At 40.4% G+C, this 20,228-nt stretch overlaps 3 protein-coding genes across 9 annotated transcripts in view; 1 reads left to right on the top strand and 2 right to left on the bottom strand.

Moving 5' to 3' along the window:
* Positions 1-7,350: 7,350 nt before the first annotated feature.
* On the bottom strand, positions 7,351-13,154 carry LOC307019465 (uncharacterized protein). The gene is made up of 3 exons (XM_079650417.1): positions 12,682-13,154; positions 12,154-12,395; positions 7,351-12,043 (listed from the first exon to the last, which is right to left on the bottom strand). The coding sequence occupies exons 1-3, from the start codon at positions 13,130-13,132 to the stop codon at positions 11,864-11,866; spliced, it is 873 nt and encodes a 290-aa protein (XP_079506543.1). The 5' UTR covers positions 13,133-13,154; the 3' UTR covers positions 7,351-11,863.
* Positions 13,155-13,367: 213 nt separating this feature from the next.
* LOC307019463 (uncharacterized protein) lies at positions 13,368-17,342 on the bottom strand. 2 transcript variants are annotated; one of them, XM_079650414.1, is made up of 3 exons: positions 17,221-17,342; positions 15,007-16,236; positions 13,368-14,737 (listed from the first exon to the last, which is right to left on the bottom strand). In XM_079650414.1, exons 2-3 carry the CDS (start codon positions 15,987-15,989, stop codon positions 14,335-14,337), a joined length of 1,386 nt encoding a protein of 461 aa, XP_079506540.1. In that variant the 5' UTR covers positions 15,990-16,236; positions 17,221-17,342; the 3' UTR covers positions 13,368-14,334. The 2 variants fall into 2 exon arrangements, with proteins under 2 accessions (XP_079506540.1, XP_079506541.1); XM_079650415.1 differs by lacking the exon at positions 17,221-17,342 and having other exon boundaries at positions 15,007-16,558.
* Positions 17,343-17,772: 430 nt separating this feature from the next.
* LOC307019462 (uncharacterized protein) overlaps positions 17,773-20,228 on the top strand; it is a gene marked incomplete at its 5' end in the record, with an annotated part of 43,715 nt that continues 41,259 nt past the window's right edge. For 4 of the 6 annotated variants that reach the window (XM_079650412.1, XM_079650413.1, XM_079650411.1 and 1 more), the window contains 2 exons: positions 17,805-17,944; positions 18,537-20,181. In XM_079650412.1, coding sequence (XP_079506538.1) covers positions 19,989-20,181 — 193 coding nt within the window. Of the gene's footprint in view, positions 17,945-18,536; positions 20,182-20,228 lie in introns of all 6 variants that reach the window. The other 2 variants (XM_079650410.1, XM_079650409.1) reach the window with 2 other exon arrangements.

Here is a 20,228-nt window from a genome sequence, read left to right as displayed (position 1 = left end):
GCCTTTGCAATGTTGTGGTTGTTAGAGTGTTAGGTTTCCTGTCAGCTCGTCTGTTGGGAAGATATCAAATATTAGTTTCATGGAAGTCACACCGTCACATATACTGTAAGAGCATTAAGACATACAGTACATAGGCTAAAACAAAACATCTAAAGATATAACCTTGCACTTTGATAAGTCTCGTGAACATTTTCACTATTTTGACATTTTTATAAAATTGAACTAAAGAAATAAATGGTAGATTAATCCATATTGAAAATAGGTGTCAGCTGCTACACTAATTATAATAGTTATATTTCTTAATTAATTAAGATAAGATATTACTGTATTGATCCCAATTTGGGAAATGTTTGTGTTGCAGCAGCATAACAAGAAAAACAAAATATAAGTTATTATATATACAAAAGTATGTGAGGGATGGAATATTAAATTGAATATAAATGTAAAATGTACATGTGATTTTACGTCCAAGAGAAGCTATGGAGCAGAGCGTTCTCTGCCAGCCAGAGGTGATTTGTTATTAGTCCAATATGTCAAACTGATTTCCCTGACTACAATCTTTAGTTACATGGTGAAACGTTATGCTGCTTGTACTAATTAGACTTATCATATAAGCCACACAGGTTTTAATAGGATGTATTCATTATCTTTACTTATGTTGCGGTCTTTTCAGCAGCGCCATCTCTAAAACGGCGATACAGTCACAACCCATCATTTACATTTCACTGTGACATGGACAAAAATGTAACGTCAGCTTACCTCATGGCACGAATCCAGACTCTCCTTTGGAAAACATTGGCCCGGAAACGATAGAACAAGCACGTTTCATGCGAAGACCTGTGGCTGCAACCCGGAGCAAAGCAACAAACCATTGCATAGCTAACTAGTAGCGCTAGCTTTAGCTAACGTTAGCTAACGAAACGAACTGCCGAGTAAAATTGGAAAACACTGGTAATTAATTGTTCTATAATTTTTAAAACTACGGTGTTAAAAACGACAATTTCAAAAATACAGATTCTAATGGTCAGATATAGATATACAGATACTAAAGATAGGCAGGTACTTGCTTTCAAGCAGAACACAGGGGAAAACAAACTTAGCGGGAGTGTTTACGTGTTCGGCGTAATGACGTACAACGGCCTCGACAATTTCTGTAGTCCTATTCAGCCACTCGGTAACAACCATCGTTTTTCAGACACGTAAACTCTTCAAAAATCCCCAGTGGGGTCACTGCTGATGTATTTAATGTCGTAGAACAAAACGTGATTTATCTCTTAAATTTTTGTCAACCACAGACCTTATTTCGAGCTATTTTCCAAAACCCTATGGAAAAAATGCATTGCTTTTTGAGGAAGGAACCGGAAGTGCTAAAAATGCTAACTTACTTCCGGGTTTTACGACACGTTACTGCGGTTCTCTATTGTACAACTATTTAAGGTAAGACCATTTTCATGTTTTAAGCTAGTCTAAAGAAAAGTGTTTGGTAAATGAAGTGTGGGCTGGCCGTCTGGTATATTTACTGAATTACGCTGTTTAGCTAACTACATTCAATGACTATGCTAGTTGCTAAGCTAACCTCTGAAACACGGGGCTTATCTCAAGGTAAAGTGTTCGTCCATCTCTCAATAAGTTAAACCAGAGTTGTGTAGGTTTCAAGTTACACTGATATGGATGGAGATTTGCCTTAAAAGTATTTCTGTGACCAGATAAATAATCCGTGTGTAAATGTTTAATGTAAATGTAAGAAATGCAACTCTCCAAACTATTTTGCAAGTATAAAACACCCACAACATTTCGCCATTTTGATTTCAAAATATGCAATTCACCTCAATCGTGTATATCCGATTAGTTATTATTTTTGAGGGGTGGGGGTTGTAAACTGTGTTCGTTATTCTCCCGTCCAGGAGAGAAGCTTTAAAAGGAGACTAAATGGAGTCTCTGTGAAAGTTAAATTGGGTACTTTAATTAAAAAAGGCGCGGGTTGGTCACAAGCATGATATTGTTCAGTCAGACAAACAGCTGTGATCCGCTCCTCGTTAGGGAAGAGAAGAGCCCAGTCTCTCCTCCAGTGCTGTTATATATCCTCTGCTGGCTCCTCCCCGCCAGCCGGCTCGCCTCGTCTCCAATGTCCGTTGTTGCATTTAAACAGAGGATTGGTTCTTTTCACATTCAATATATGCTTAACACGCCTTTTCTCCTCATATTCTCTTTCATCACTTTTCATGCAACACATTCTAAACGCTGTAATCAATACTCTAAAAAATACTTCTCGGCTCGTTTGGTTTCCGGTCATTCCAGATGTTGTCACATGCTACTCTCGTCTGTAAACAATAATGTATTCAAATAAACTGTACCTTCATTTAATATTCAGCATGGTAGTATCTCGACATCTATAGTTGTAGTGTTAAATCAGTAGGCTTCGGTTTGCACCACTCCATATCATTTCGCTACTAAATTCACCTCTTTAGGAAATCGTATATTAGCCACATGCTAAATGCTAACCGTAGATGAAGGATTTTCAGAATAAAAGCTTAACTGCTTGTGAACAAGAATTTCTGTTTTTTCAGTATAAAAGAGCATTAAAACTGACGGCATGTTTAAACTACATTTCCCCATTAAAACATTGATTTTAATTTCTAACAGTCAATCAATCAATCAATCAATGTTTATTTATATAGCCCAATATCACAAATGTTACATTTGTCTCAGTGGACTTCACAGTTTGTACAGAATATCAGTATGACAACACGACACCCTCTGTCCTTAGACCCTCACATCGTACAAGGAAAAACTTCCAGAGAAAACCCCACAGTTTAAAGGGAAAAATGGGAGAAACCTCAGGGAGAGCAACAGAGGAGGGATCCCTCTCCCAGGACGGACAGACGTGCAATAGATGCCGTGAATAAATTGAAAAGATAATACATTTGCAACATAGGTAGTCCAAATGTTTGGAAATGCATGTGTGTATATTAAGAAGATGAATCCACGAGGATATCCATCCAGGACTTATGATCCAGGACCACAGCCACGACTCAAGATCCAGGACTCGCAATCCATGACACAGGACCGCAGGATCATCCATGACTCCGGATCCCGGCGTATATAGACACCAAAAAGAAAGACATTTGGGGAAGCTGGGTTAATCGGAACATGAGAGTACACAGGTATAGACAGAGATAAGGAAAAAGTAAGATGTCCCCCGACAAACTAGGCCTATATCAGCAAAACTAGGGGCTGAATCTAATCAGCCCTAACTATAAGCTTTATCAAAAAGGAAGGTCTTAAGCGCACTCTTAAAAACGGATAGGGTGTCTGCCGTCCGAACACAAACTGGAAGCTGATTCCACAAAAGTGGAGCTTGATAAGAAAAGGCTCTGGCTCCCATTGTACTTTTAGAGACTCTAGGAACAACCAACAACCCTGCATTCTTGGAACGCAATGCCCTAGTAGGACAATAGGGTATAATGAGTTCTTTAAGGTAAGATGGCGCCTGCCCATTAAGGGCTTTGTAGGCGAGAAGAAGAATTTTAAATTCTATCCTGTGTTCTATAGGGAGCCAGTGTAAGGCAGCCAGAACAGGAGTAATGTGGTCCCTTTTCCTAACTCTGGTTAGTACACGAGCTGCAGCATTTTGAATCAGCTTAAGCGACTTGACTGACTTCTTGGTACACCCTGATAATAAGGAGTTACAATAATCCAGCCTTGAAGTAACAAATGCATGGACTAGTTTCTCTGCATCGTTTTGAGGCAAGATATGCCTGATTTTTGCAATGTTACATAGATGGAAGTAGGCGGTCCTTGAAATTGATTTTATGTGGGTGTTAAAGGATAAATCCTGATCAAATATAACACCAAGATTCCTTACAGTCTCACTGGAGGCCAAATTAATGCCATCCATAGTTAATATATCTTTAGATAATTTGTTTCGTAGAGTCTTCGGGCCAAGTACAATAACTTCAGTTTTGGTCGTGTTTAACATCAAAAAATGTAAGGTCATCCACGTTTTTAAGTCCTTGAGGCAGTCTTGAATTTTATTTAGATGATTAATTTCATCAGGCTTGATTGATAAATATAGTTGAGTATCATCCGCATAACAATGAAAGTTTACAGAATGATTCCTTATAATATTGCCAAAAGGAAGCATATATAGGGTGAACAAAATAGGTCCAAGCACTGAGCCCTGTGGCACTCCATGGCTAACTTTGGTTTGCATGGAAGATTCATCGTTGACACGTACAAACTGAGAGCGTTCAGATAAATAGGACCTAAACCAGCCTAAAGCAGTTCCCTGTATGCCAACTAAGTGCTCTAGTCTTTGCAATAGGATATCATGGTCGATAGTATCAAATGCAGCACTAAGATCGAGCAAGACAAGAATAGAGACAAGTCCCTTGTCAGAGGCTATTAGAATGTCATTTGTGACTTTAACCAGAGCTGTCTCTGTGCTATGTTGTGTTCTAAAGCCAGACTGAAAATCTTCAAATAAATCATAGTTTTTTAAGTAATCACACAGCTGTTTTGCGACTGCTTTCTCAAGAATTTTTGAGAGGAACGGAAGATTAGAAATAGGTCTATAGTTGGCTAAAACCTCTGGATCGAGGTTGTGCTTTTTAAGAAGCGGTTTTATCACTGCTACTTTGAATGATTGTGGAACATAGCCTGATAATAAAGACATATTCATAATATTTAATAAAGAAGTGCTAATTAATGGAAAAACTTCTTTTAACAGCTTAGTTGGAATCGGGTCTAAGATACACGTTGATGGTTTAGAAGAGAGAATCATTGAATTTAATTGTTCAAGGTTTATGGCTGAAAAGCATTCTAGTTTACTATCTAGTGTAATATTAGAACTTACGTTTCCGGGAGCTGTTGATAACACTATACTGGTCAAAGGCAAGAGGTCATTGATTTTGTTTCTAAGAGTAACAATTTTATCGTTAAAAAAGCACATAAAATCATTACTACTGAGTGCTATGGGAATAGAAGGCTCAGTCGAGCTGTGGCTCTCTGTCAGCCTGGCTACAGTGCTGAAAAGAAATCTTGCATTATTCTTATTCTCATCTATTAATGAAGAGTAGTATGCTGCTCTCGCTTTACGCAGTGCTTTCTTATATTCATTGAGAGTAATATGCCAAATTAAACGAGATTCTTCAAGTTTAGTGGAACGCCATATCCTTTCAAGTTGTCTCGACTTTTGTTTTATTTTGCGGGTTTCGGCATTATGCCATGGAGCTAATCTATGTTGTTTTATTTTCTTCTTTTTCAAAGGAGCAACAGAGTCTAATTTTATTCGCAGCGCATCTGTAGCACTATCAACAACATGATCAATTTGGGGTGGTGTACATTTTGTATAAGTTTCCTCCCCTACATGCAGACATGCTATCGAGTTAAGTATTGGTGGAATCTCTTCCTTAAATTTGGCTATAGCACTAACAGATAGGTTTCTGCTGCAGGAGCTTTTGGCTAATGCTTTGTAGTCTAGTAACAGTACTTCAAAAGTTACTAAGAAATGGTCGGATAAAGCAGGATTATGCGGTTCGACTAATAGTTGCTCAATTTCAATACCATAAGTCAGAACAAGGTCAAGAGTGTGATTATAGCAGTGGGTTGGTTTATTTACACTCTGACAGAAACCAACAGAATCTAATATAGAGTTAAATGCAACAGTAAGGCTATTTTTATCATCGTCAACATGAATATTAAAGTCACCTACGATAATTACTTTATCTGTTTTAAGTACCAAAGCTGATAAAAACTCAGAGAATTCTGATAAGAATTCTGAATAAGGACCTGATGCACGGTACACTGTAACAAATAAGATTGGCTGCAAAGTTTTCCAGGTCGGATGCGTAAGACTGAAAATGAGGCTTTCAAAGGAGGTATAATTTAATTTTTGTTTAGTATTGATAAGTAAACTTGAGTCAAAGATTGCTGCAACTCCACCTCCTCGGCCCGTGCCTCGGGCAATATGAGTATTGATATGGCTGGGTGGAGTGGCCTCATTTATGCTGACATATTCTTCATGTCTCAACCAAGTTTCAGTGAGACAGCATATATCAATATTATAATCTGATATTAAATCATTTACCAGTATTGCTTTAGATGCTAGAGATCTTATGTTTAAGAGACCACATTTAATCTTCCTGTTTTGTTGCACTGTAGTAGTTGTTACATTTACTTTTATTAGGTTATTATGTATGACACCTCTATTAGGTTTTACCTTAAATTGTCCTTGGGCAGACACACACACCGTTAATATTGGGTATTTTATTGGGGTCGGGATTCCTATGGATGACTGCCTAGGAGAGAGCGCAGAGAAGCGTGTAAGACTGCGACTCTGCCTCCTGGTCTCAACTCCAGTTTGTCATGGATTAAGTCCACAGAGCCCTGAAATGTTTGCCGAAATGAGATTTGCCCCTTCCAAAGTAGGATGAATGCCGTCTCTCTTAATCAGACCAGGTTTTCCCCAGAAGGCTGTCCAATTATTCACGAAGCCCACATTGTTTGCTGGGTTGAATGCAGTAAGCTGTCTGTCTGTTCCGGAGCAAAGCGAACTGCAGACAGGCTCGCGCACAAGCACAATACAGGCTTTCTCGGCCGGTGTTATGCCTTAGATTGTATCCCTGCCGTAAATGGTTAGTGCTAGATCGTATACCTGCTGGGTTTTAGGCGGAAGTGACGTAATCTGCCACCGAGGACAAGAGACGCCCTTTACTTTACTGGCTGCTGCCGTCTTCACACAAATAAACCCCTTACAACCTGTATGATTTAGTTTTCACATGTTTATTGAAATGAATTCGTCCATCTCTTTATATTATAGTATTACATGTATTATTTTCGGTTGTGTATTGAACTTTTTTATTGGATGTTGCGATTTAATTTCTCCAGGAGAGACAAAAATCACTAAAAGATCTGGTGGATATCTGACCAGTATTTCGTCATGGAAGTTAAATCAGAATCATTTCATTTTTCTGTGGAGGAAATGTTGTTTTGTGACAGTTGCTAAATTTGAAAACAAACAAAAATAACATACTTAAAACATAGCTAAATGTATATACACAAGAAGTAAAAGTGTGAATTTCAAGATAATAACAATATAATAAAAAGATGAATGTAACTATAGGAAGTAAAATCAAAAATTGGCAATGCAAAAATAAATAACATAAAACAAACAAGAAATGAAAGCAGAAATGTTCAATATGATTTTAAATAACAATATTTATGTTAAAATAAGAAGTGAAAGTAAAAGAGGGCAATACAACAAAGATATAATAAAATACAATTAAAAGATGTACATTAACATAGGAAGTAAGAATAACAATGTGCAATACAAGATAAATAAAAAGACTAAAAGGATAATGTAACCTTACAGAGTTAAAGTAAAAATGTTGCAATACAAGTTGTAATTAAATAGAATAAAAATATGTATGGATAAATAAGAAGTTAAAGTTAAAATGTGCAATAAAATAACAATATTTAAATAAAAGGTCAAATTCCACATTGAACAATATATAACAACAATATGTGATATAATAATAATAATAAAGATATGAATGCCGAACTGTACAGTTAAATGCTTTACAAAGTTAATTTCAAATTCATGCTGACCCGGAAGTTCAACCTCATAGCTTCTGCAAAGCAGCCTACCCTTTTTGTGAATGGGTGCTTTTGTGGCACGGTTTTCACAGGTAGGTTGGCCATCTCCTTCTTCCTTTTCTTAGGTGTGAACGTCAGAGGAAGGCTCTGATCATGTGGAGTGTGTAGCTTCACATCTTCCAAGATCTCAGTCAGTGGGTCATTTAACGTTTTAAGGTAATCTTCATCTTGCAGATGGTATGTTAAGTCAGTAATCTCATGCAAGAGACTGGCACATTCCCTTCTTTGTTTAACCTTTCTTGGTCTTTTCCTTTCGGGCAAAGCGTTACATGGTGACTGCATTTCCACTGATACCGGTGTATATGTATGATCTGTGATGTCTGATCTGCCGCTGCTATCCCTCTCACAAGAAGTCTGTCCCAGACATGCATTATCCAGGGAGAAGAGGGGTTTATCCCTGTAATTAGATGCCAGTTTCTCCCAACCCCATTCATGCACATGATTAAAAACAGCACATAAGTGCTTTCAGGGCAACTTGTGCTTTGCCCAGTCTTTGCAGGTGCACGATGGCATGATGATACTTTCACCAACGTTGATGTTGTGCTGTGTGCAAGGATGACTTTGGCTTTTGACATGGAACATGCCATTGCCCTTTGCAACAACGTCATTCGCTTCATAAAACTGGGCTTCTGTAAGCCTTGACATCACATGGTCTGCTACACTTCTTGGTCTGTCTTTTAAGAAGTTTGGCATGTTCTCATTGCACCTTCTGTAGAATTAGGAGTACTTGACGTTCAGTTCAATGTACCTTCAATAAGAGAAGAGAACAATATCTTAGTTCAATCAGGAGAGACGTGATGTATGAAATACATGTTTATTATCGGGTCACATTATATAAATGAAACATAATGATGACAGTTTATAACAAGTGAATGAAATGGTGTTTGGCGATTAGGCCCAGGTTTGGTAGGATGTCATTCGGGAAGGGAATAACCGTTTCCGATGAACCCCCCCGGGTCTAGACACTGGTGGTGGTGATAAGTGGTTAGGTCCGGTTGGAAGGGAGAAGGTTGAGCTTGGCCCTGACTTGGAAGCAGGAGGCAAAGGGGTGGAGGAGGGTTGCGCCTTGACACCTGGAAGACAGCTGATGGAAAAGGGGAGAGCATATATAGAGGGATTAACAGGTGCGATAATTAGGCTTGTGAACGGAGGGAAGGGATAGGTTAGCTTGAGGAGTGGCGCTCCCTATCATTTAGTGAAGGGAGCGAGTATTGCCATGACGTGCAATACGAAGTGATAGGTCTTCCTGCCTGAACTTGCGCTGAGCTTAATTTCAATCAGGAGAGACGTGATGTATGAAATACATGTTTATTATCGGGTCACATTATATAAATGAAACATAATGATGACAGTTTATAACAAGTGAATGAAGTGGTGTTTGGCGATTAGGCCCAGGTTTGGTAGGATGTCATTCGGGAAGGGAAGAACCGTTTCCGATGAACCCCCAAAAGAAGTGAAAGTATGAAGTACTGAACGTGATGAAATCTTACCTTGTGGGATGCAGTGGAAATCTATGGATGAAATGAGAGGTTAATACATGTGGGGATTTAGACATACTGATGCCTCCTAGGCATCCTCCCTGGACGTACAGGGCTTCCTGGACGTACAGGGCATCCTGGACATACAGGGCATTCCGGACGTACGGGGCGTCCTGGACGTACGGAGCATCCTGGACGTACAGGGCATCCTGGACGCACAGGGCATCCTGGATATGCAGGGCTTCCCGGACGTACGGGGCATCCCAGACGTACGGGGCATCCCGGACGTACAGGGCATCCTGGACGTACAGGGCGTCCTGGACATACAGGGCATCCCGGACGAACGGGGCATCCCGGACGAACGGGGCATCCTGGACGTACAGGGCAACCTGACTTCGCAGGGACACATTTTATACAGACCCGAAGGTTACAACCTGGACGTACAGGGTTAGACATGCAAGGATAAACATGAGCCGCGGGGTGAATATACGTGCTGACATACTAAGAACCACCACCAGTTATATGCCTACGTACCAATTTTAAGGTTGGAGAGACCTTTGGATAGCCAGCACGGCACTGAGGTCCGGACGAATGTAGGATGAGAAGCGGTTGTTGTAGGGAAGAAGAATAATTACCTTGATTGCGGCAAGTTTGCTGCACCTATCCTGAACGAGCCCTGAAATGCTCTTAAGACACCACCACCAGTTATATGCATGTTTACCATAGACAAGCTGGAGAGATCTTGGATAGCCGGCACGAGCCGATGCCCGGCGAAGAGGGAGATGTAGACAATGTAATGCGGCTGTTAGCTTGAGTACAATGATGCATCAATATCATACCCTGCTTAACATAAGCCATGTGAGCATGAAACCAAATATATGTGTGCAATATGAGCAGCATGACATTTTGTTGTAAAACAAACACACGGCGCACCGCGCACGCGAGTAAACGTGCATCGCTTTCTGGCTCCGTAATCACGCCAATGCACGTGCAATTTAAGTATCAGGTTCCGACTGGTCACAACAATTAAATATCACTCTTAAAACAAATATGAACATTTATCTATTTTGGGGTGCACGTTTTGCTGTTTGCTTTCCTTATTTCTTTATGTTAAAAACTGGTTGCCACTGATGGCAACCAAAGTCCAAGAAGTGGTTGACATTTTTCTGAATGGTTGCCAATGGCCAATGGCAACCTGGCAACCGTTATTATCAAGCCCTGATATAGGACTAGCTTAATTAGCAGTTTAATTACATGATGATAGAAGACAGTCTAATCACCCAACCAGCACTGATGTGCTGGTTGGGTGATTATCTTTCTCCCTGAAAGAAACCCCCAAAAAACCACAGATGGGCAGCATGAAGCTTGAAACTGCGGTACTTACATTGTGACGGGTAGTAGTTACCCGAACTGCATAACTCCATGCTGTAACGCGTTACACCTGACGCTGCCTGAAACTCACCTTAACCCTGAACTAAAGGCAACAATGCATAAACGAACTTCTCTCTCCTTATTCTTCTTCTCTTTCCTCCTCTCTTTTCTTTCTTTTTTCTTTCTTCCGTTCTTTTCTTTTTCTCTCTCCTTTTTTCTTCGTTCTTCTCTTCTTTTGCTTTTCTCTTCCTTGTTCTTCTTCTTTTTTCTCTCTTCTCTTCTTTCTTTTTTTTGTTATCTCTCTCTTCTTTTCCGTTCTCTCTCTTTTTCTCTCCTCCTCTTCTTTCCTTTCTCTTTTCCCTTTTGCTCTTCTTCTTCTCTCTCTTTTCTTTTCTTCCTCTCTTTTCTTTTCTTGCCTGTTTTAGCGGTGAGGCGCAGGGAAAGGAGGCAAGCCTGCTGTGCACTGAACCTGCTAGCCGTCTATGACGCATTTAGTGTCCAATACTGGCTACTGAGCCGGGAGGAGAAGTAGCTTCGATGGGATGTAGCTTAAGCCCTGCCTGCCTGCAAGAGGGGTTGTAGTTGAAGCCAGAAATGGGTGAAGCTTCGCGAGCGATGAGGGCCCGTTCCGCGTGAAGCCGGAAGCGCCGCATTAGAGCGGCCCTGATGCCAGTGATGCTCTCGAGAGAGACTGAAGGTGTGCGTCAATTGTTTGCCTGAAGTAGCCCCTTTCCATTAAGCCGGAGGAACTTCTGTGGAGCCCGATGTCCTTGTCTTTTCCTTCCGCGTCCGGGTTTCCGGGGTGGCCGGCTAGAACCGCTAGCCAACTGGGGAACGCCGCCTGTAGCTTAATCCGCAAGACTGCGGAGCTGATGAATATATACCTGGAGCTGGGACGAAGCCCTGCTGCTGCTTGCGCGTTGACACCTGGAAGACAGCTGATGGAAAAGGGGAGAGCATATATAGAGGGATTAACAGGTGCGATAATTAGGCTTGTGAATGGAGGGAAGTGATAGGTTAGCTTGAGGAATGGCGCTCCCTATCATTTAGTGAAAGGAGCGAGTATTGCCATGACGTGCAATACGAAGTGATAGGTCTTCCTGCCTGAACTTGCGCTGAGCTTCATAAGTCTCTCTGTGACAGTTTGCTTTCTCTGACCTATAGATATGGTATTTGATAATACAATCGTCTCAGAAACATGCAACAATGAACAACATCAAACAAATATGTTGGAAACAAAGCTATCGAACATTACATTTATATATAAAAATGTGTGTTGGTGTGTATGTATGTATGTATGTATGTATATATATATATATATATAAAAATATGTATAATCATAGTAATTATTTTTTAGCTCACTTCCGATATGTCCTTGGTAGGAAGTCAGTTACCAACACAGTGAGCATTTCACTGAGGCTGCAGTTCTTATAACCTTCAAGATGAGAATAATTTAGGGTTTCATTTTGTCTTTCCACCCCATTGTTGGTGTAGATGGCCACCTTGAGATCTTCATCCCGAAACACGTGCACCCATCTCTACACAAGACAAAAAAAGACAAAAACAATTCAAAGGAAGACTCTTCAAATTCAACACATTATATAATAAATATATAAAAGTAAATATAATATTTCAACTTGATACACACCTTAGCCTCTGGGAGCCACTTATTTGAAAACCACGCCCTCACTTTGTCATTGTCTTTCCAGACTTTGGCCTCCTGCAGGTTGCAAAGGCGTGTGCTGAACTCCTCTGAAGTAGAAGCAGATGCAATGCTTCTCAGAAGCGGTAGGAGACTGTCTTGTGCGTTGCTCACTCCATGATCTTTCTTCCTGCACCATTCAACCCAAGCTTTCTCCCTATGGAAGTCGCAGAGAAGCACCTTCGAACCTGGATAAAATATAAGAGATATATTACCTGCACCATGTTTTCATTTTATTTTGTCGCGTTGCTATTACATAGTATACGCAACAAAAGATAGGCCTGCTTTTTATACATCTGTCTGTCAGTGGAGGTGATGACTTTATTATATTTTGAAGTAGATTGTTGCCTACATTTGCATGTAAATTATTATATTTTGGAAGTTGGTGGAATACTATGTAAAATGTATCCTTTTTTTTAATTAACGTTTCATATTCTGTGAATTAACAGATTTCTACAGCTACTGCAATTTCACCTTGAAACTCTTCCTCCAGGGCACCAATCTCTACCTCTGAGAAATCAACGATAAAGTGGCTAGGGCTCCAGTCAGGGTTCCACTCCTTAAACACCTGGAGGGCTTCTGCTGTTGTCTCACTCTGGGTCACAAAGAGGCCAACCACTGCATAGCACACATTTGTACGCACACATAGGAAAAAGAGGGGAACAGAGTAACGACACGTCCGGTAAGTAGCATCAAGCAGGCACATCTGTTCTCCATACAGGTGGAGAAGCCTTCGCTGCCAGGCTGTCTGGTAACAAAACAGCAGCTTTGTGACAGTTCCGTCCTCCTGTAGCTGGCATGGCCTGTACTTGATTTTGCAGTCATCAACTAACCATCTGGGGGTCAGAAGCTGTGAATGAAAGTGTAACTGGACATTATCATCATGTAGCCTCATGACCCAAACATTAGGAACATTTGTTGTCATATCAGGGCAAAAACAGTTTTGAAGTTTTAGTTGCATTTTGAAAAATGGTCATACCCTGCATATGAACCAAATACTGATACTTTTTTTGCTTACTTACACATGAATTCAGAGGACAATGTATCATGTAAAAAACTGACCATGCTTGGTGAAGTCACAAACTCTGTAAGTTTTGCATTAACCACCCACAAAAATGTGCATGGCTAGAATAATATTAATACTATTCTAATCTCAGTATATTACCTGCAGATTGACCTTGTCATTTTTGGATTCACGTATTCCCTTCTTCGTTCTTGATAAGATATTCCTGATATCCTTGTCTGTGGGGTAAAACCTTCGACGTGTTCGTGGAGGTGGCTGCTCCCCCCGGAACAGCTAGTCATTTACAAAATTGAACAGGTGACGTCTAATCTCACTGAGCTTTCTGGCACCAGCCATGGTGAGCTTCACTATTTGTTGTTCAACTCTGGAATCCATCGGTTCACGCAGTTCAGCTACCTGTACATAGGGTTGCCAACTCCCAGAGTTTCAAATAAGGGACACATCTTGGCAGCGCGGCAAAACCCCCCATTTTTGGGTTAAACCCCTCAATTCCAGTCTAAATTTTGTGTCAAACACCCAAAGTGTGAGGTTATAGTTAGGTTATAGACATGAGACATGAGAAACAGATTATCGTTCAATCATTTATTTTTTCAAATGTGCAAAACAGTTGTCTTTAAATAACTAAATAAATCAGTGCAAAACACACCTTCTGAACAAAAACATAAATATACACCTTCTGAACAAAACACATAAATATAAACCTTCTGAACAAAAAACTGTGTGTTTGAGATGTAGTGCAAACATATTTGGCCTCTTTGAAAGAAAAAATAGATTAGTGCAAAACACACCTTCTGAATAAAAAACATAAATATACACCTTCTGAACAAAAAACAGTGTGTTTGAGATGTAGTGCAAACATATTTGGCCTCTTTGAAAGAAAAAAGTAGATTAGTGCAAAATCGTAAACTAAAGAAAAACACACCACCTGTGTGTGTGTGTGTGTGTGTGTGTGTGTGTGTGTGTGTGTGTTTGTGTGTGTGTGTGTGTGTGTGTGTGTGTGTGTGTGTGTGTGTGTGTGTGTGTGCACATTAAAGCAGAAAAAAAATACTATTGGCAAACCCCAAAACTGCCTATGGAACAACCAGAGACGATGTCACACAACCCTATTTCTTCCACTTGTATTTTTGTTGGCCTTTTGCAGCAGCAAGGAGTTGTCTATCCACCAGAGATGCAGTGTAAAACTCTGAGCAAGACTCTTCATAATTGAGAGTGACAATCAGCTCACTCTTAATTAGTTCAACAGAGCATCTGTTCCGCACATCTGACCATTTATTTTTCATCAAAGAAAAGACCCTCTCCACGTACCCAGTAGAGGAAGGGATGCTGAGGACAAAGGACACCACAGCCAGAATGTTTGGAAGGTCAGCTGCCCGGCCCCTGAGAACTGCTACCCACCTCTCAGCTGTTCCCTTCAGCTCCCAATCATCCTTTGACTTTGTGAGGTGATCGAGGAGGCTGTTTGCCGTAACACACTCATCAAAGAGCTCATCCATGGAGAGGTTGAGCCTGCGAATAGAGATGAAACTGGAATTCAGTTCAGTAGCATTATTAAAAACTACTGAGACACTTGTTGAATTCATTTGATAAAATGTTATATTAAAAACAACACATAAAAGCCCCGTGCATTTGTTTGCATTTAAATAAGACATGATTTGTATGATGAGAAGTATTTATGTATAATTTTGTTTTTTATTAATACAAGACAAAAGTGGTGTGCATAATATGCCAGTATAAAGGGAATAAGTACAAAGTGGTACAGTGTGTGAGTTACATACCTGGCAACTAGGTGTAGCTTCTCAATGATCTTTTCCATGTCTTCATATGAGATGTTCCCAGATGTCAGACAGAGTGGCTGCAGGTAAAAGAGCCAGTTTTCCTGAGAGAATGTGAACCACTTCTGCAGATAAGTGATGGCAGTGTTTAAGAAGGCTGTAAACTCTTCCCTGGCAAGGTTAGCTTCAGATGGAATGAGACGCCGAAGCTTTTGTTTGGTGAGGTAGCCATAGAACTGATCATCTCTTCTCTTGATTAGTTTTCTCAGAAAAGAGTCCATGATGGCATATAGGTCAGCAGATGTGGTGGCATCCCTCTCCAGTTTTTTGACCGACTCTTCAAAAAGCATCAGGACATTGTTGCAGAAGAGGAGATACACCTCTGCAAGATCAGCCTCCTCTTCAACCCCAGCTGCATCTTCTGGCAACCTCAGCAACTCTCGCAGCCGCCTTGGACATTCATCACCGAGGCTGATGAAATATGACTTCAGCGCAGTCCAGTTCTCCAACAAGCGGCTGATTGCAGGGTTGAGTGACAGCCATCTGGTCACCACATGGCGCAGAATGTCATGGAACTCTACATCCAGAAACTCACAGAACTCCTTCAGGGTCTCTCTCCTTTTGGCAGAGATGGAAAAGTGACCGTACACCTTCAGGACAATATTTTCCACATCAATTGACAGCTTATCCAAGGCATGTTTCACGGTGTTATGGACCACATGTGCATGGCAGTTGCCACGGAGGATCTCGCTGTTGGACTCCTTCAATTTTGTGAAGACAGAGTTATGGATGCCATAATTGACATTTGCATTGTCTGCACTGAATGCAGACACATGATCCAAAGTTAGACCCATTTTGTCCAGAGAACTTTGGATTGAACTGGCTATCCCTGCAGCAGACTCATCTGCATTTTCAACAAAGTCGATCAGCCTTTTAACAATGCCCTTCTCTGGATTGAAAAACTGCACAGCCTCTATTTGAGGCATCAGTTTGTAGAGAAAACTGGAGCGGCTTCACTTCACTCTTCAAATGGCTGAGTACCTCTTCAACTGCCTTTGGTGCCAGGACATCAGTGACCACTGCCTCAGCTTTTGTCTTCCCACACGACATCTTTTTTGCGATTGAGGAGTCACTTAGTGTTTGCAGGGTCAATTTGAATGCACAATCAGATGAGTTATAGCTCAAATTATGTTTGACCGTGTGATAAACATGGGCTACCTCAGCAGCAGTTACCTGTAAAAGAAAAAGAAAATATCACTATACATATAATCATTGTAATATAATATTATATATAATATCAAATACTACCTGATATGTATTACACATGTATATACTAGCTGTTTGAGTGTGTATAGGTTGTATATAGTATGCATTATTTTTTATTATGAACAGAGGTGGGTAGTAATGAGTTACATTTACTTGAGTAGCTTTTTGGATAAATTGTACTTTGAAGAGTAGTTTTAATGAAAAATACTTTTTACTTTTACTTAAGTAATATTGTTCTAAAATAAGAATACGGTTGGCTGCTCTACCCACCTCTTGAATACAATATATATATATATATATATATATATATATATATATATATATATATATATATATATATATATATTCCTTCCCTCCCTCCTTGCTTCTTTCCTTTCTTAAATCTGTACTTCATTCATTCCTTCTTTACTTCCATCCTTCCCCCTCTTTCCTTCTTTCCCTCCTTACTTCTTTCCATCTTCCACTCCTTCCTTCCTACCTTACTTGCTTATTTCCTTCCTTCAATCTTTCCTCCTTCCTTCCTTCTTTCCCTAGCTCCTTCTGACCTCCCTTCACTCCTCCCTCCATCCTTCAGTCCTTCCTTTCCCTTGGTGTCCTCTATAGTGGACACAATTAATTTCTGGGTCTCCGGAGGTGAATAGTAGTTTTAATGAAAAATACTTCTTACTTTTACTTGAGTAATATTGTTTTAAAACAACAATACTCTTACTTGAGTACACTTTTGGCTACTCTACCACCTCTGATTATGAATAAATATTAGTCATTACATCTACTTGCATCATTATATGATTAAGTTGATCATATATTGTTTAAAAAATATCACAGTGTATCAGTGTTGGGGTACTTAATTACATTGAACATTTAGCAATATGAAATTGACCAAACAAAATGTTTGTAAATGTAGGTTTAATTTAAATTCATATACAAAATTAACATCCTTATTTGACATACCAAGTTAGCCTCTGGAGTTGCTGGACGAACGAGGAACTGTGTCAAGGCTCCCTGGCTTCTCCTTTGCTTCTCTGTTTTCATGTGGTTTTCACCTGCAGCATGTTGTTTAACGTCAGTTAGTCCTCCGTGACTAACTGAAAATTGTCGGCGGCAGACAGTACAATTTGCCTTGTGCACATCGTCCCTTACGCTTTCTAGCCACACGTATTCTTTTTCCCACTCAGTTCTGTAGTAACTCTTTCTTTTCGTCTTTTTCTTCGGCGGAGGAGGAGGAGAAAAGTTGTTTTTTGCATCACTTTCGGACTCTGAGGAGGTAGTTTTGTTTGTGCTTGTCGTCGGCAGCATCTTCCATGTTGGGCAGGACGAGCAGCATGGAGGTGAAACGGTTGCTAAGATACGATACGTTATAGTGATTGGCTCCTCTGCTGCATGACTATGAGTATTGACCAATGAGCTGAGCGTGCATGCTGCTGCTCCCACAGCTCAAGATAGCCCCCCCTGCTTGTGTGTGTGTGGCTCTGAGAGGTGCGCACGCAGTCCTCAAGAGAGCGAATGACTGAGAATCACCATAACGAGCGGTCATTCTTCCACCACCCCAAAATACGGGACAAGGTGCGTCCCGTATCAGTTCATTACGGGACAGGTACTTACGTTTCCAAAAACGGGACAATCCCGTATTTTACGGGACAGTTGGCAACCCTACCTGTACATGACGTTGAACAGGGTAATTATAGATGTTTAAATCTGTCTAAAAAAAGTCCTCTTTGTACAGCACAAATTGTACCTCACATCTTGTTTCTTACAGCAGCTAAAGGAATAGATGTTGCATGGTTATCTCTCCAACAGTTGGATGGTTTTGATGGTCACTTTCTGGGGTGAAGCATGTGTGGTATTCCATGACTACTTCAACTGTTGAAGGATCAGCTGCAACTACAGCCTTTAGTGCTGCGGAGAGCTCCCTCCTCTTTGTTTTACTGTTCTCTGCAATCTGGGGAACATAAAAATGACATGGCAATTGGGATCATGACACGAGAGCAATTATAGCATTGAACGCACCTGTGCTGTGCTTGTGCTGTACCTTGAAACCGGGAAATTTCATGACCTGACTGACAGTTATCTGGGCAGGGCAATCCATCTTCTTCGTATTTTGTACAAGATGGCGTCTTGCTTTGAAGACATGGTCTTCAAGCTAAGAGAAAAAAGGTGTATAGAAATACAATATTAATTTATGTAGACATTTTCAAGGTCTGTAGTATAGTGGGACATTATGTCATTACCCCTGCATCTGTACTGTTTGTGTCTATTTATTTTTGCAGATATACCATCCCCTGTTAAAATAAGTAAAGAGGAAGAATTTGGTGCCAGGTCATGACCGTGAGCTGGTTGGGTTCTGTAGGTAAACAAAGGAAGGATATCCCCCTTTATTTTGTCTCAGAAGAGGCCATTGAATTGTGTTTCCTATTCCTCTAAAGTTTAAACGACTTATGTATTTACATAATGCTGATTTCTATGTTGTTATGTGTCACAGTGTTATGTGTCATAGAATGCCATAATGCATGTCATATTACGAATAGTTGTTTAATTTTCCTTTACCAATTATTTAAAGTTGTTAATGCATGTCAATTCATAAATATACCGCTTGTTTCTCTTTTTTTGCATGGTACTTCTCCTTTTGCCGAGTATACCTGTCCTTTCCTGGTGCCATCCATATATCTTGGTGCCCACGAGTTGGAATGGCACCCCATCATATGGTACACATTTCAACTGCCAGTATATATTTTTCTCTGGTGAAGGTTTCACGTCTGTATTGAAACATTTGTGACAAAAATATTATTTTATCCATAAAATATACATTAACACTTGGAAAGACACTCGGAATTTGAAATGTCTTAAATAACTTTACGCCTGATAATTCAACCTGTTGCTGAATGTACACTAAAGTTTCACGTATTTTTCGCTTTTATCAATCTATGGGTTATGTAGAAAGCTGAAATTACCAACCTATAATTCAGTTGTTGTAGGCATTAAAACACTGAACACCAAAATAAACATGTTAGTGGTGTGAACGCTTGTGAACTGTCAACAGGAGGGCGGGGGAGCCTCGCTGCGGGGAAACTGTGGACCTCTGTCAGCCGTTTAAAAGATGAATAAATTAACGGCTCGAACCGAGCCGGCCGGCGCCGGCCCGCTGATGACCGGCCGTTCTGTAAGCCCCTTATACGACTTAGCTACTTATATACATACATACTTATACTTAGCCTATATACTTACACTTATACATTATTATACGTATATACTTATTTGATTACTGACACAATGTAGGCCACTTGGTCATCGTTGTTTCTTACATTTCCGATCTAACCTTACAAAGGTACTATTTTCCCCGAAAACCTGTTCCTTTTTGTACACAATATACTTTGTGATCGTTGTTTCTTCCACGTCTGCGCTTCCTCAAAATCCTTCAGTGTTTGAAATATTTTATGTGAAAGCATCCTGTTTGTTGCGCTTTGGCATCCTTGACATACTTGTCTGTCTGTTGTCTGTTGGAGCGCGAGCGCAACAAAAGTTGCCGTCTCATCCACGACCACTATTACGTCACTTCCGCCGCATAAAACCCAGCAGGTATAGACCCTTTTACAGCCGACGTCATCAAAAAGTTGCGCGCGCATGTGGGCAACGGAAGTGGTGTTGTTTTCAAGCAGTTCTGAATGACAAAGACGAGGTAGCAACTGGTTAGCAAGCATTTACAAACTGTACCCAGCATCAACATGTCTGGTTGTTGCGTATACGGTTGTACGAATCGCTATTCCACCGGCGGACTAAAGTTTTATAGGATTCCGAGAGGACCACGACCATTTCAGAGCAACCGGCGGCGTCTGTGGCTGCAGGCGATTAAACGTGTGGACTGGAATGAGGACATAATCAAAAATGCTCGCGTCTGCAGCGCCCACTTTATATCAGGTAATGAGGTTATCTAGCCTACTCTTTGATTTTACGGGAGAGCCTTG

Source organism: Notothenia rossii (assembly GCF_949606895.1).
Source record: "Notothenia rossii genome assembly, chromosome: 9".
NCBI lineage: Eukaryota > Metazoa > Chordata > Actinopteri > Perciformes > Nototheniidae > Notothenia > Notothenia rossii.
Note: the sequence above shows the minus strand (reverse complement) of the source record. Positions and strands in the feature narration are given on the sequence as shown.

Coding starts and splice junctions, on each gene's coding strand:
- LOC307019465 (XM_079650417.1), bottom strand. CDS start 13,132: ATGACAACAAATGTTCCTAATGTTTGGGTCATGAGGCTACATGATGAT. Junction 12,396..12,681: donor CCTGGAGGAAGAGTTTCAAG/GTGAAATTGCAG, acceptor TATTTTATCCAG/GTTCGAAGGTGCTTCTCTGC. Junction 12,044..12,153: donor AGTGGCTCCCAGAGGCTAAG/GTGTGTATCAAG, acceptor TGTCTTGTGTAG/AGATGGGTGCACGTGTTTCG.
- LOC307019463 (XM_079650414.1), bottom strand. CDS start 15,989: ATGCCTCAAATAGAGGCTGTGCAGTTTTTCAATCCAGAGAAGGGCATT. Junction 14,738..15,006: donor AAGCTACACCTAGTTGCCAG/GTATGTAACTCA, acceptor CTCTATTCGCAG/GCTCAACCTCTCCATGGATG.